The sequence below is a fragment of the Dermacentor albipictus genome, chromosome 7 (genome assembly GCF_038994185.2).
Source record: "Dermacentor albipictus isolate Rhodes 1998 colony chromosome 7, USDA_Dalb.pri_finalv2, whole genome shotgun sequence".
Classification (NCBI taxonomy): domain Eukaryota; kingdom Metazoa; phylum Arthropoda; class Arachnida; order Ixodida; family Ixodidae; genus Dermacentor; species Dermacentor albipictus.
In genome coordinates, this window is record NC_091827.1 from 84174314 (window position 1) to 84190359 (window position 16046).

The window sequence follows — 16046 nt, forward strand, 5'->3', positions numbered from 1 at the left end:
TGCTTCATTTAACAGTATTTTCCTAATTCTAAGAGGTTCCTGAACCTAATTCATGCCTAAATTTTTTGCATTCAAAGCAGAAACAAAATGTGAAAATAACACTAGAACGCCTAAAAGAATTATAAACCTAACACGCAGCCGATTTTTGAACAATAACAATGTAGCATGCCTTCGATTCTGGCAATCAGAAGAAAGGAAACCTGAGAAGCTTACATTCACGGAATGGAAACTTATTTACACCAAATGTTTATGGTCATCACTCTCAGATGACAGTTTGTTGTTTATTATTTATTGTTTATGCACTACAGCATGTCATCCTCGGTATGGCCTGTTGCACATTTGGTACTCCACATTTATTGAACAACAGTGTAACAATTGAAAATGGGATGGTAGCCCACACTTTGACTAACCACTTCGCTAGTTCATTATGCAATGCATGCTATTCTTTAAAAACTTAAAAACATGTGAGATGACTTGTTGCCTCCAGCTTAGCATGTAAAATAAATCTTTTGATCTTTTGAATAAGCTTTCGTAATGACAGGCCGAAGGCAGTGTGCTGTAATCACCATCTGCCTGAGAACCTTCTTTGTCACCATCTTTTGACGTCAATGGCGATGGTGCTGGCTCTAGCACTGTCTGTTGAGACCGTGGTTTTGCACCTGGTTGCACTGTGCAGGCACTGTTGTAATATTTTCTAAAAAAAAAAAAAGAAGTGTGCTTTAGAAATGAGTAAATACAGTAATCATTCACACTGTGAGCTGCCATTTTCACTTGAGTACCTCCTTAGGGCAGGCCGAGAATAGGCATTATTGGTGGGAGATCACGTGACTCTCTAACACATCAATTCCATAGCGCCGCCAGAACAGACGGTGTGGCCACTGGGGTTCGCAACTGAGGTCACGATATTGATCAAGTGCCTCTATGCCAACCAGTCAAGTTTGAATTATCTGGTGAGGGCCAATTCTAGGGTAGAAATAACTGAAGCTTTAGCCCACAGAAATGCACGGGCGCTGGCCAGGACCTTCAGTTTGTATCGAAATAAGTGAAAAATCGAATTAGCTGGTGTTGAAATGTCAAAACTCTACTGTAAAAATAAAACACATTGAAACACCTGACACGTAGGTCGTGGCAGCAGTGGGCAGAACAGGCCAGCAATTGTCCAGTGGCAGCTCCAATTTGCATTGGCTAATCATATGCACACTAAGTGGGCGCTGGTGTATTATAGAATGCATTGCAGCACTACATCATCCGTCAATGTGATGCCTCGTCTGTCACCAAAAATCCTTGTCCCAGGAGAGTTCGTTCCAAAGAGCGTGCCGCAGCTTTGGGAGTAAGCGTCGTTACCGACCTGAGTGGGCAAGAAAGTACCGGCCCTCGTAAACGGGAGAACAGAATAAAACCATAACCAAGGCAGTGAAATGGCATCAGAAGCATCAGAGCAATGCAACACATGACTCCAGCATTAGTGAGGTTCTTCGTAAAGAGTGACGGCCAACAACTCGTGATACTCCTACTCCACAACTAAAGGATTATTTTGTTACTTGTGATATCACATTGCAGTTGCTGATGGGAAGCATGAGGACCTAGGTTGCTCTATATTGCTTTGTAAAAGGCAAAGCAAAGCTAAAGATAACAGGCCTCAATAACTATGTACTAATATCACTTTGCTGTTGTTTTTCTTTCTGGACAAAGAGAAAAAATAGAGTCTTGCATATTTGACTGTGATTCAGCGGGCTGTTTTCTTGGCAACAAGTCTGCTAGGTTTAAGTGTGCTAAAAATTGTGATGCAACCTTAAAAATGCATGTTTTATCTCTGAAACATTGCGTTGAGGCAAGGTGAGAGAATGCAACAGTTCAAAGCATCATTCATTCGGCTGCAAGCCGTCTTTTAAAGTTGTTACCTTCTTGTCAAAATACTACAACAAACGCGCAGGTCTTATTTTTGAAGCCTTTCACAACCATAATAGCGGCAACGCATGTGTAAGCCTCCCCTAGATTTCACTCCTTCCAAAGGAGATAGCCTTCATGTCTCATTGATTACAATTTATTGCCCCTGCGCATGCTGAATTTCTGTCCCTTTTTTGTTTTTGCTCTGTTCTTCGCAATAGGGATAGAGTATATATATGCTGACTGAAAGAATAGAAACATTTGGTTGTTAGTCAACGCTGGAGTCTGTGTCCCTCTCTTCGTCTTGTCATAAAGCACTGCTTTCTGCTCGTAACCATTCAGTCACTGTGAGTGTTGCACACAGCCCGAGAATGATGGCAAATTCGTGGTCAAATCGGTCGGCACGAGTGTCACTGTATTCATTCAGGCCTCCGAGATGGTTGTTGCGAAACAACCCAAGATGTTATAAGCAGTGTGTGACACTGGCTGCGCCGGAGATATTGGAGGCAATGTCGCAGCCAGCTGTACCAGCTTTCGCAGCACTTTATGAACCGCAATATGTCAGCTTCAATTTCGGATGTTCGTCTCCAGCGCAATGTATGCAGCTTTGATTGCCAGGCAGTCCTGTCGAAAATACCTACGTGCCCCATACTCAATGCTGATTTCATATGAACATATTGCTACAGGCTATTCCTGCACACTGAGGAAAGCACCCAGCAAGCCGATGAAGTGGATGATAGAAGTGCTTGTGTTATTGTTCTGTCATCTTGGCTGTAGCTTCTCCTGGCACATATTCTGTAAATACGTTTGCCCATATTTTTGCGTACTCTTATCTCCGTCAGAACATGCGGGTCCCGCATAAAAGCCCGCATCTTCCCGCATATCATGTGAAGCAAGTCTCATATGATTGATATGAATGTATGGGGATCCCATATAAAAACCCTTATGTCCCCATATATATCTTACGAAGGTGTCACATACAGGCTTTTATGTGAGATTCCTGTACATTCGTATAATCATATCAACCTTGCTCCATATTACGTATGGGCATGTACGGGCTTTTATATGGGACCCCATATGGCCATAAGGGATTATTAGATATGGGGCTTATAAATTTTTTCATTAGGTAGTGCGAGGTTTTCCATCAGCGCATAGCTAATGCTTTGGGCTTAGCAGTGTTCCCGCATTCTAAATAAGTGGGGTATTTTCAAACAGAGAGCCATTAGCAGTACGACTGCTGTGAGGTGAGTTCTGGTGTGTATGTGCGTGTTTGTATCTCTGCAGGCCATTACGCCAGCGTGTGCCGCCCTGCGTGCTGCTGAGTGGGCCCCATGGCTGCGGCAAGCGCACTGCCCTGGCTGCTCTGACGCGCTCCCTCGGCTTGCACCACTACCAGGTCAGTGCAGCAATGACGGGTTGTACATGACTCTGTGATTTTCTGCATCAATGGTACACTCGACTGGTTCCTACAGCATTTTGGCACAGTTTGCTCCGATGCTGGGACCTAACCTAATCTGTACTTCTTCTAACCTAACCTAATCTAACCTGCCAGTGCCTGAGCTAAGTGTTCAGCTGCTCCCAGAGCAACTGGAGGAGCCACGCGATTAGAATCCTCTAAGATTTCTGTTGTGTTCCCAACTCGAAGATATGAACTTCCTAAAGGGCTCTGAGCTGAAATCTGGCACCCTGAATGGACCAGGTGAATCCTGGTTTCCGAGCACTCAATTCCGTGTAAACCGCCCCACTTGAACACTCGAAAGTGACCAGCCAAATGTAGCATCAGCTTGAGAGATGTTGGGCTTTTTAGCCCCTCCCACCCATACCCATTATGCCAAATGCTTGGTTGTTTTAGCTCACATTGAAAATTCCCGACTAGTAAACTACAGAAGGGAGGTGAGGGGAAGTGTACTTTATTTAACAACTATTGCTTAGTTTTGCTCTAAACCTTTCTGGAATGCAGGATTTGTAAAGCCGCATCACGCTTCTGCAAGGAGCAGCCCTCTAAGCAACGACCTCATCGATGACTGCCATATTTACTCGATTCTCGATTGTAATGTGCACCCATTTTCTGTGACCAAAAGCAAAAAGTCTTTTACAGTACCGCGCACCACATGCTTTCATACAGAAATGCAACTATCTCTCATTTGGAAGAACAGATTTAGTTCCAATGCACTAAATTTACGATGAATAAAGAAAGAGTCAGTTTTGCCCCAAAATCAAAGCATCGATTGTGATAGCAAATTAGTAGACAGCTATACGAACTTAGAATAGTAGCTTTATTGGCTGTATAAACTGGTAAGCATTCGCTTACTGACTAAATTAACAAGCATGGCATCACACACGCACAAGCAAACATGAGCACATCTCACTCGATGACTGCGGAAACTCGCTATCAAAATGCTGGTGTGAGGAAGCACGGTAGCAGGAGCGAACCAATTGACCTTTGTGCTGCCTTTTGCTTGAACGGGAACTAAGCGATGATAACACAGTGCACACGAAGCTGTCAGCCCGCTGTGCACCTAGATGCATAGACTCTGGCCCCATTGCAGATCGCTTTTAAGATAGGACCCATGCGGCCACACCATGTGCAGCAGCTGCTGGAGGAGAATGCCCCCCTTCTGTTCGTGCCAGTCTTGCACGCAAGTTTCAGGAACTCCAAACACCCGTAATGTGGCCTGATTTCTGTCCGTCTCTGTACACATGATCACTTCCCTTTTAAAGGTGACATCATGATGAACTCGGCGTGTCTTTGCAATTGGCAGTGCCATTCTGATCGAGAAAGCACAGAGGATGGGAAGCCAGACAGTAGACGACACATACTACAGCACATGGAGGGAGCTACGGCTGCTATGGTCAAAGCACGTACGAGGTGGCCATGTTGAAACGCCATTGGCCGTACGGTAATGCAGATTTAAGGTCCTACTCGATTCTGATGTGCAGGCAATTTCGGACCTGTTTTATCAGGAAAAAAATGCATGTTAGGTTCAAGTAAATATGGTAAACAATCAAAATAAGCTTGTTTCTGGAGCACCGTGGTGTAATGCTGTTGTGTAATGCTGTTGTGTGTTATACCTGATCCCCATCCACATATTGGGCTGCAGGTCAACTGCCAGCAACTTCTCGGGGACACGGCAGCAGCGGCAGAGACACGCATCAGGAATGCCTTGATGAAAGGTAATTGCCCCACCGAGAGGAAGAAAGGCATGTGTAACAATGCTAGTGTCGATAAGTGGAGACGAGTCCCCCACTGCTCAACTTTCCTGCCATGACCCTGCATAACGTGCTATTGATCGATGACATTATGAATACAATACAAAGTGTGAAGAGGTTCTAATTTTTTATTGCTTTCCTTTCAGTGGACATGCTTTCAGAATAGGAGTGACCTATTTTGGCCATAAAAATGGCATTTGTACACTCATGCTCATTATTATGAAGTGTGGTCTCCCCATTTTGCAGTTGGTAACAGAGCCCCATTAACAACAGCTACAACCATTTTTTAGTCGGTTGTGTTCACTGGTCTTACTCACATATTTCTAACATGGTAACATACAACTAGTTGTTATTTCATCATAGAAATAAAAAGACACGCCAGTGAAAACACGCCAGCGCTTTGAGGCGCTTGGCGTGTTTCGATTTGCAGTTGCACAAGAAGAAACCAACGCTTCCGAAACACTACGAGTGTGACTCGACACTGTGGATCCACCTCCGAAAATTGAAACAAATAATTTGTGTATGATGTAGTGCATATAAATATGAGTGTATGATATCCAGTGTGTCTATAATTAAGTGCAAATAAGATCGTTTCTTATTACATGCTGCTCTTTAATACTAATATTTATAGCTCTAAAACCACACTTCACGTGCACGCACACATGGTTCATGAGTCGATCACGCCAAGACGGCTTCGCTTTACATAGATGTCAACTGGAATTGAGTCTGCCTGTTTTTTCCCTATCTCGAATTCAATCTTGGGGGTTCATGATGTATGATTCGTCATGACGGCATTGTGCTGCTGAAGGCTGTAGCTGCTGCTGAAGGCGATTTCAACCGCAGTGGGCAAAACGCAAAAAACACTTGTGCCATGCGTGATGTGCATGTTAAGAACCCCAGCTGGTGAAAATTAAGTGGGAGTCCTCGGCCATGGCACGCCTCGTAATCAGATCCTTGTTTTGTCATGTAGAGCGCCAGCATTACATTACATACATTATCGTTGTGCCATTTTCGTGCCGTCATCGTGCTGTTGTCTTCACTGTCGTGTCGGCTATTGCTACTTTGAGTGGCACTCGGCACATTTGCCTGAGCGGCCTTTTATAGCATTTTTTGCCCAATGATTGCTTTGAATGCTTGGCTAAGAAATGGGGCAGGAACAAATATTCATCTTGTCTACTTGAGCTAATCGGGTATGCCATACATGCTTTTCAGTCTTGCATTTTGCCTGCAGCTTCTTAATCTCTTTTTTTTCCTCTTCTTAAAACTTCTATATGTATCTCGTACTGCTACCTAGGCCTGTAATGAATCCGGTTCTGTCAATCTCTTCCCTGCCCTTTTCCACGAATACATTAAGTGTCTCTTGCTTATCTCGACTACTGACCGGTTAATGCTTCTGTAGCGCACTACTACGTGCCGCAGTGGCCCAAACGCAAAAGACGACGACACGCCCAGCACGCTGACAGTGCACAAACAGTGGAATTGGCCTGCCTGATTGAGTGGGCTCTGCTAAAATGTAATTTGTGTACCCCAGACGCCAGGGCACGTCTGGTTTTTCTTCACACTTCCATCCACTTTGAATCTCTGTGCTTCTGGAAAGTGTATGTTACCTACATGTTTCGCTGCGTGAATACTTTCGCATTTCATTAGGTTGTGCAGAGGATTTTGCTGCGGCAGATGCATGCCTCATCCAGTACATTTCTGTCCTTGGGCAACCCACTCGAGCCTCATATGGCAAGGTGCTGCCCTTTGTGTTATCATACCGACTTTCCCTTAGTGTGTGTGTCTCTGTGTGTGCATTTTTTTTAACCCTTTTCTCTCTCTCCTATTTCTAACCCGTATCTCCCAATCGCAGTTTATGATAGCAAACCGGAGACTAATGTCTGGTTAACCTCCCTGCCTTTCCACTTCATCACTCTCTGTCTTCCCTTCTAATCACTTTCTTGCCATTCTTGTAAATCTCCATGGTGCCAGTTTTCTTTCCATCTTTTGCATCCAATTTACTGTCTGTTTCTCTCACTTTCTTGTGTATGTATGTGTACTATGATGATAAAGATGATTTATTGGCATCCCCTTTGAAATGGGACTGTGACAAACGGTCACCTAGTCTGCTTGAGTTAATCGGGTATACTATACTTACATGCTTTTCATTCTAGTATTTTTGTGTACATCTCCTTAATCTTTTTTGTCTGCCTCAAAACTTCTTTATCTAACTTGTACCGCCATTTATACCTTTAGTAAATCCAGTCCTATCAGTCTTTTCCCTGATTTTAATACATATCGGCGTCCCTTGGGGTCGGCTAGCTGAACTACATTCGTGAACACTACTCCATCGTTAAAGCAACATGTAAATGAGGACATGTTGTGTGTCTATGTATTGGCACCATCTGGGGTGAGCCAACGTAATTGCCTTAGTAAATTAAATATTCAACACAACTGTGTTGTTGAAGCAGTGCGTAAAATATATAAACTTGTGATGATCTAGATTTTTCAGAGAACTATGAAATCTGGCACATAAAATTTGTGAGCACTTCTAGTCTCATTGACAGCTTCGCTGTAATGTGTTGCCATGGCTCCCTTTGCAGCTCAGCGATATACGCCCTGCCTCCTGCAGTTGTCCAACGTGGAGGTCTTCAGCCAGGACAGGGACGTTGGCTCCGGCGATGGTGAGTGCCTTCTTCCACCATTTGATCATTGTGCTCGTTGAAGCCCTCGCTAGCTATTTCTTTAGCATTTGCTTCATGTTCTTCTTATTGGTACTCTTGCTTTCCTTACTTTCTTTTTCTGCACTTTGCTCTTTCTATTCATATGTACCTTATCTTGATGTGCTCAACCAGCATGTTTACTCGAGTTCACCTCAATACGAACGTTGTAGACCATTTGTTGCATGGTGGGATTAGAAGACAGAGTATGCACAGACAAGGAAGAAAGGCAAAAACGGGCAGCAAACATTCCTTTCACGAGTTACCACTGCTTTTTCTCGTAGTCGCCAAAAACTGACTTCCTCAGTTTCCCCGATTCTTGTCGCTCGTTGTGTGTAGTGGGAGCTTCAACTCTTTTGGCCTTGATGCTTCAGGTAGCCAACAAGCGTTCGTTGGCCAGTTGCCTGCTGTAAACTTCACATACTATGTGACACCTACTGTTTAGCAGGTGTCCATCATCTACCACCGTAGCTGTAAGTAGCACTGCCTAACCCTCTTCTGGTCCAACCTAGTACATGCATACAAATAACCAAGAAAGTTACCAAGGGAACAGCTGCCTCTACAGCTCAATCAGTAGCGTGTCACACACTTCATGTGGAGGTTGTGAGTGCTGCTCCCAAAGGTGGCAAGTTGTCACTTCCTCCAATTTAATTTAATTTCCCTTTTCATTTATGAAGAACATGAAGTTTATAGCAAATTTAACTGCTATCTTTAATTACCTCTAAGTTTCAGTTAAAGAAAACACAGTACCATATTTACTCGATTGTAATGTGACTTTTTCATGATTTTCATTGCCTGAAATAGACCTTCGCATTACATTCAAATCACAGTAAAATTTACAGTTTCAAAACAAGTATTATAAATTCCGTGGATTTCAATGTTACATCGACAACCTGTACATTTACGTCTCTACTCCATTCATAAATTCAATTGAAATAAGAACATTTTTGTTGGAACTGACAGCATTTTCGCTATGCTTGTGACTGGTGTTACAGTTATGGTGCTGCATTACCCTGGGGCCTTTTGCGCTTTGATTATGTTCATTCATGATATTATGGCGATGCAGAGCGTTTGGTATGACGGTCACTTTGAGAGACGAGTAAGTGTGATGGCTTAGGAGCTGGAAAACTCCACTATGGCTCGACGGCTCGACATCAATGAGTCGTCGATTCTCAGATGGTAGCACCAATGGGAGGCCCTTTGTAAATGTGGGGCGGGTCGGAAGGGCCTCGTAGTGGCCTGATACTGTCCCCAAATGAAACGGTTTTGCGGTCTTTTAAGAAGTACTTAATATCAAATGAGCTCGACGGCACAGATGACTCGATTCTCAGGCGATCACTTTCGGAAATAGTTTCGCTTTCGCAAGGCTTGACTTATTTCGGCACCAAGCCCCACAATGTGTACGGCCGACAGTGCTCTTGGCCACTAGAAACACTTGTCAGGGACACTTTTAGTGCCGAGTCACGCAAATTTTTGCGAAAGTGAAACTATTTCCCAATGTGATCGACCAAGAATACCACTGAAAGGAAGCCTTGTCCCCACCTATATGACAAGCCTTGTCCCCACGATAATGACAAGTGAACAGAACTCGTGTCCGAATTGATTCCTTGAAGAAAAGGTACCATTTGTCTTTCCATTCATTTCGCGTTACATTCGCAGCTTTATTTTTTTCTATTTTGCAAACTGACAAGTCAGCCCTCGCATTACAATCGTGGTCGCATTGCATTTGAGTAAATATGGTTTATTTCCTCTTTGCTGTAAGAAAAGTTTATCTTAATTAATTCCTTTTGGAACTGTTTCAGCTTCTTCGCTATCAGTTTAATCTTGACAGTGACTATTCTTTAGGTTTTAGTCATGTGACATGTTACATCATTATTCTCTGCTCCTGTAATAAACTGAACACACTACAGTGTTCAGTGCTGTGTGCTGTTGCCTACTTTCCTTTGTTCTGGGTCGGCATGCTATTCCTTTTCGTACTTCATCTGTGGTATGAGTGGCGCTCCATCTGTGTTATCACTTGGCCAGTCATGATTGGGGAATGATATCAAAGGAATAAAATCCAGTGAAAAGAATCCACACATTATACTTGCCCTAATACCGTCTTGCTGTTTCGTGTTTGGCGCTGTCTTTAGTTTCCAGTCACTTGTGAATGTAAAAGCAGACCATGTGGGTGTACAGATCCTCGGGTGGTCCGCTGCCTGGGTGACACGCTACGCCTGCTGAACAGCGACCCGGACGAGCCACCCGTAGCCGTGGTAGCCACAACGGCCACCGACCCGGACGCCCTGCACCCAGACCTGTCCCCCCTGCTCCTGCACACCATTGAAATCCCGGTGAGTTGAAGCGGGCACTAGCAAGGAACATTGAGTCAAGCTAATAAAGCAATTGCAAATCTTAGCAATCGCTACAATGGAAACTCGCACGGATTCTACGAAAGAAAAGCCTCGCAGTTGAAGAAAAATTCGTCCTGGTCTGGGATTCAAAGCCTAGACCACCGACTTTCCGGGGTAGCCACTCTACCATCTCAGTTAACCAAGCGGTTAGCAGATGGCAGGGCAAAGTCAAACCCATCAACAACTTGAAGCAAAGGCAAGAGTTTGGCGTAATAGTTCTGCGGAAACCCACAAGATGGAGAGAAGTAATTAATAAAGGGAAAATGAGACATCCACCCACTCGTAGCAATTGCTACAAAAGAAACCCACACGAATCCCACAAAAAAAGCCTTGGAGTTGAAAAAAAATAACAATTTGTGCTCGTTCGGGAATTTTAGCGTTGTGTGTATTTATTTCCGCGAGTTGTATGTGCAAATTTTTCTTTTTCTTTCCGGGATGCTGTAATCGATGGTGTGGATTATATACAGAAAAATATAGTATGTCGCCTACTGGAAGCTCAAATCTGCACAGGTAATATGTGATTTGACATAAATTTGTGTCCTCAAGTTGTACTTGTGACGTAGTTATTTCGTGGAAAATGTTGCATATCAAGAACAGCACTGAAAAATGCGCTAAATGATATTTCTATGACCACAGTACTTTCATAGCTTCTACAGCATTGCCTGCTATGTATGAAATGTAGTATGTAAACAATGACACATATAGAATATATAAAGAAGCAAAGCAGCTGCTGTTGCCATAAGGAGCTAGTAGAGACACATAAACGGAATCTAGGCGGTCCCTCTGGCCGGAAGTTTCTGCGCCAGCTCGGTAAGATGTCGTGAATTTTGGTAGTTGCCTAGGTAGTTCTCATTGCTTTCTAGAAGAGCTGAAGGCTCAACCTACCAAGTTTCAAAAACTTTTCCATCATCAAAATATAGTTCAACACTGTAAAAGACATGATATAAAAAATTATCAGATATAACAAAGTAAGCCTTAACTATTTGTCACCAATATTAGCATCTAACGAATGCAAGCTTAAGAATATTTGGCGTAATGAAGGCACTTTTGTGTCAGATGTGCTTTTGTTATAGCAGTATTACACTGTATATCTAAGAGGTCTGGTGCTGGCTGCTCAATGTCAGAACAGAGGAACTCTTTGACTCCACGCAACACTCCATTATGCAGTCCTTTCAACAATGCACCGGAAAACAATTTTTCCTAATTGTGAGTCACACAATGTGTTTACAGCAGTACAGCATTCTGCCTGCTACCCCGTTTTACATGAAATCAGTGTTTTGTTTCCCCCCAGCTTAATGTCACTAGACAATTCCTTTAACTGGGTGTCTACCAATGGGGAAAACTGGGGATTCTCAGGGATTTTTAACAGTCTGGAAATACTCAGGGAAAACTCAGGGAATTTCTGCTTCTATGAGGGAAAATTAACTGTAATTTTATCAATAGGGAACGAAAATTGCTGTAATCCTGGCTCAAGTAACACAGAGGAATCATAACTAATCATCCTTGACGCCATGTCGTTGGGGGGGGGCTGTCAGTGTGTACAGCCTAATGCCTGATAATTCGGACAGCTTCGCAGCACCACCCACCATGCGGTACCCCATAGAGCCTATGTATAAGGACGTCTGAAATTTCGAATGCAAGGACCCTTCACCATCTGATTTTCTGGACATTTTACCCTGACCGCAGGTCTGAAGCGGCATTTATCAAAACTACCTTCTAGTACACTGAATCAAAACCACCACTGCTGCCATTTTGATGACCTCGCCGCCTCGAACCAGCGCTCTGGCACGCCGATTCGCTGGCATCCGTAGCCACCACCGTGGCAAGACTAGGCCGAGCTGCGTGGATGTTCTCTATCATGCTTCTTGCTGTTCGGTTCCGTGTTATTCATTGAAAGAATTTGCCATTGTTAGCAATGGCACAAACTCTGGCTTTGTGGTCCTCACGATTGGCTTCAAAGCTCGGACAGCACAGCCCGTTGCATAGTGATGGTTTTCAAAGGTCAGGTTTGCCTCAGTACAGCATTGTTGCGCTGTGAAGTTTATGCAGAAGTATTGCAGGGCAGCATAACAACCATGGGAAGAGTCAGTTGTCACGGGATACAGTATGTATTCCTAAATATACACGCGTGCACCCGCCATCTTCTGTCCCCGTACAAGCACCGGTATGCCTAATAAGTGTACTGGCAGGCCTTCAGAGCTTTTTCGAATGTGCCTGCGGCAAGTTTAGCCCTTAATGGCAGTAAGAGACGTGCATTCATTTTTTCTAACCGCCTGATTTTTTGGACGTCTTCGCGACCCTTAGGGAGTCCGTGAAGTCTGGTGTTGATGTTGCTATTGGCCAAGAGGATGCTTCAAATGGTGTGTGGGGCAAGCGCATGGTGGAAGGAGATCATGAACAGAAAGGACCAACGCATTGAAGAATTAATGGAAAGGGAACCGCGCCGTCACTTCTTCCAAGGAGCTTGAGCTCAAAAAACAAAGTGTTCACTGATGCCGGTATCCCTCATCCAAACCAAAATAAACTCTTTAAAGTAGTGAAACGTAACTGAAGCATTGTAGGCGGGCTGAGAGTATGTCAGGACAGTTGAGGTTACCAGCTGTTGAGAGAGATTCTCATTAATGGCAAAGTTCGGCTCTCACACCAATGAACTTGCTATCAGTTGATAGAAACGGCTCATCTTCGAAAATATTTGCTTCTGTATGCATCTCCTTTCTATTCATATTTGGGAATGTTCGACAATGTGTCTTACCATTTTTTTTTTCAAATATATTTTTTTTTGCTGTGCATTTCACTTACACCTCTCTTCTGTTTTCTTTTTGAATAAACTCGACACTACTCTTTACTGTTCAAACTGGATTAAGTCATTTTTTTTTATTTCTTAACATCCTTGCTATACTCGTGGACAACTTTGTGAGGCAATGAAGGGAAAGCTGCAGGGCGTGGAGTTTCTGCACATGTCTTACCGTGCCAAGTAGTCTGCCAGCATTTCACAGTGCTTTTGGTTGCTTAAAACAGACGGTGAATTGACGCAGCTTCACGTGCGACGGTTTCGCGTTTTCCCAGACGCGGAAGGGAAAAGCCACAACATAAGTAAGCTTTTACATTTTTAACTGTTGCTAATAAGGTGTTTATGTTTTCTCTTCCGCAGCTTAAGCTAATGTGGATGAAAACGTGGGACTCTTTTCAGAAGCGCTCTCACTTGCGCGCGCTTTGCCTCCGTAGCTTTCCCTTCATTGCCACAGAAAGTTGTCTGCGAGTATAGAGAATGACAGAATTGGGCAATATGTTGTCAGCCCGTCTTGACATCAAAGTTTGGTGTCGCTCAGGGAATTTCGCAAAGGCACTCGGGAAATACCTGAAAAACTTGGGGAATTCGGAAATGCCAACTTGATAGACACTCTGCTGAACTCTTTTCATTGCGGCTAGAGGTGTGCTCATTTTACGTAATTTTACATTTTAACATCTCATTTCAAGACGTAGTAGTCACAACGTATATGGCAATACATAAAATTATAGCCTGATCACTGATGTTTTGAATGGATGTATAGTAGCAGTAATAGTTGCTCAGACAATTTTTGAGAATTCTTATGTGAAACTTCAAAGAAGCACCTCAAGGAACAAGAATGAAAATAATAATTTGCTATTTTTAGTATAAGTACTGAGGAGTAAAACAGATCTCAAGCATACAAAATGTGCACTTGGTTCTAGTTCCCAACTTTTGTAAGTCACGCCACACGAAAAAATTGTGATGATTTGTTGGCGTCAGTACTAGCCATCATGCTATGCAATAAAGCAGTGACTGCGCGATTGTAAATATGGGTAAGTTCCCATTTTACAGGGATAATTTGGTTTACTGATCGCAGCAGGCACATGGTTTGTTTTTTACTGCATTATTTTGGCATGTAAAGCAATAGTTGTTGGGTCAGGGAGCTTGCAGAACTCTACTCATAATCGATTATTGCGTTCAATCAGCTTTTGTGGGCGAGCAAGGTGGTCTGGCATGCATTCAACTGGGGCTGGAGCTGGCACATGCTTTCTTGAGTTCCTGTACCCTACTATACAGTAATGTGGAGTGTTGCACAATATTGTACAGCAATGAATAAGGCCACTAGCACAGGCGTTTTTCAAAATGCATGAGATTAAACTGCCGAACGTCGGTCTGAAATCGACTGCAAGCTCTTTTGTGAGTCAAAACCCTGCGTGACGGGAAGGATTGCTCCTAATGACTTGTGCATATGCTGTTGAAACGTTGATGGATGAAAGGAACCTTTGGTGAGAAAAATAAAGTTTAACTTGGCATTAGCCGAACACAATTATCAAAATGACACCCACTCATGAGCGTCTAGTGTTGTTTGAGATTTTAAATCGGCCTATACGTCGGATTGGAAAATTGACAACCTGATAGAAACTTCTGCGTCTTTGCTGCTGCTGTCACCTAAAAATTATTTTTGTGAGTCAACCAAAGCATGTGTTTTTATTGATAACATTCTAGCAGCACTGGAGGCTAGTTTTGGCAAAAACTCCAGTCAAAGTTTCAATTTTTCTAGTCTCCCCAATCCGACAAAAATTGTCAGATCTGACAAATTGCTAAAATTCATTTGTTATTTCAGATGCTGTATGATATTGCTATTAGAAGAATGTTAACATAAATGTGTAACAGCATGTAAGAAAACTGTTGATCAAATTGATCAATTTCTATAATTGCGGTGACGAAATATTTGAAGCGATGTTCTACCCACCGCAGCGACTTGGTAGCTATGACATTTTGCCAGTGGGCACAAGCTACTGCTGAAATTCCCAAATGCACTTACCACATATCGATGTGGGCAGACTGCAAAAAAATATGCACGTAGTACTTATATATCTAGGTCTGTAGTGAAGAGCCTCAGGGGGTCAAAATTAATCTGCCCCCAATTATGGCACAAGAGTCGTCAACTGGCCAAATTGGCAAGGTGTCATAATGAAAATGCAGTGCGAATGGGACAGGGACACAAAAACAATGACACTAGTGCTTACTCATGACTGTTTTTTTATTGAAAGAAATACAGAACATACTATATACAACCATGATGCAATAATAGCACAATCATCCTGTCTAGGCATCATATTGACACGTGTACTTATCGTTATCGGGCGACACGTTTTGCCGCCTATATGTTATCGCACAGCGCGGGACGCGCCTGCATTTATCCGAAGTTTCTGGAAAGTTGTCGATGCTTCTATCCGCTGTCTGTTGTCACCGAACCTTGTGTTATCTGATATCATCGCTTGACGCGAATGATGTAGAACTTTGCAGAAGGCATGCGGATCCCAATGATTAGTCTGGAACATTCGACGACTGCTGTATAAAAGCAGACGCGCTTGACCCGCTGATCAGATTTATGACGATCGCCGACTGTGTTCGCCGCTCTCGTTGTGCTTTAAGTGTAGCGTGTTTTGTGGGCACAGGTTCGCCCAATAAACGCTAGTTTTTGCCTTTCACAGTATTGCTACTGTGTTCTTTGACGTCACGACCACGTGACAATATTAAGACATTACGGAAAATTAGTGAGGCAATCCACATCAAAAGAACAGGTGTAGGATGTGTTAGCCAGGTATCACATTCACTTTCGGATAAAGCGTTTGTGTCGACAACCACTTGTCATGTTTCCTGAATAGTTTCTAATCGTTTCTAAGCTACCATGAGCCCTTTTCTTTCTTTACCTTCACGATTGTATATATTCTGCATTTCAATGAAAAATCTAGTTGTGAGTAAGTGCGAGTAGGCTGTTTTTGTATCCCTGTCTCGTTCATGCTTCTTTCTTCATTATGACCCCGCTTCGGCATCCCTCATAGTGCCCTGCTACTCTGGGCC

At 43.3% G+C, this 16046-nt stretch overlaps 1 protein-coding gene across 2 annotated transcripts in view; it reads left to right on the forward strand.

Annotated features, from left to right (window-relative positions):
* Nucleotides 1–16046, forward strand: part of LOC139048041 (peroxisomal ATPase PEX6-like) — an 83234-nt gene that overhangs the window by 29483 nt on the left and 37705 nt on the right. For both annotated transcript variants that reach the window (XM_070522424.1, XM_070522425.1), the window contains exons 10-13: nt 3172–3283; nt 4989–5061; nt 7680–7760; nt 9975–10129. In XM_070522424.1, coding sequence (XP_070378525.1) covers nt 3172–3283; nt 4989–5061; nt 7680–7760; nt 9975–10129 — 421 coding nt within the window. The remainder of the gene's footprint in view (nt 1–3171; nt 3284–4988; nt 5062–7679; nt 7761–9974; nt 10130–16046) is intronic.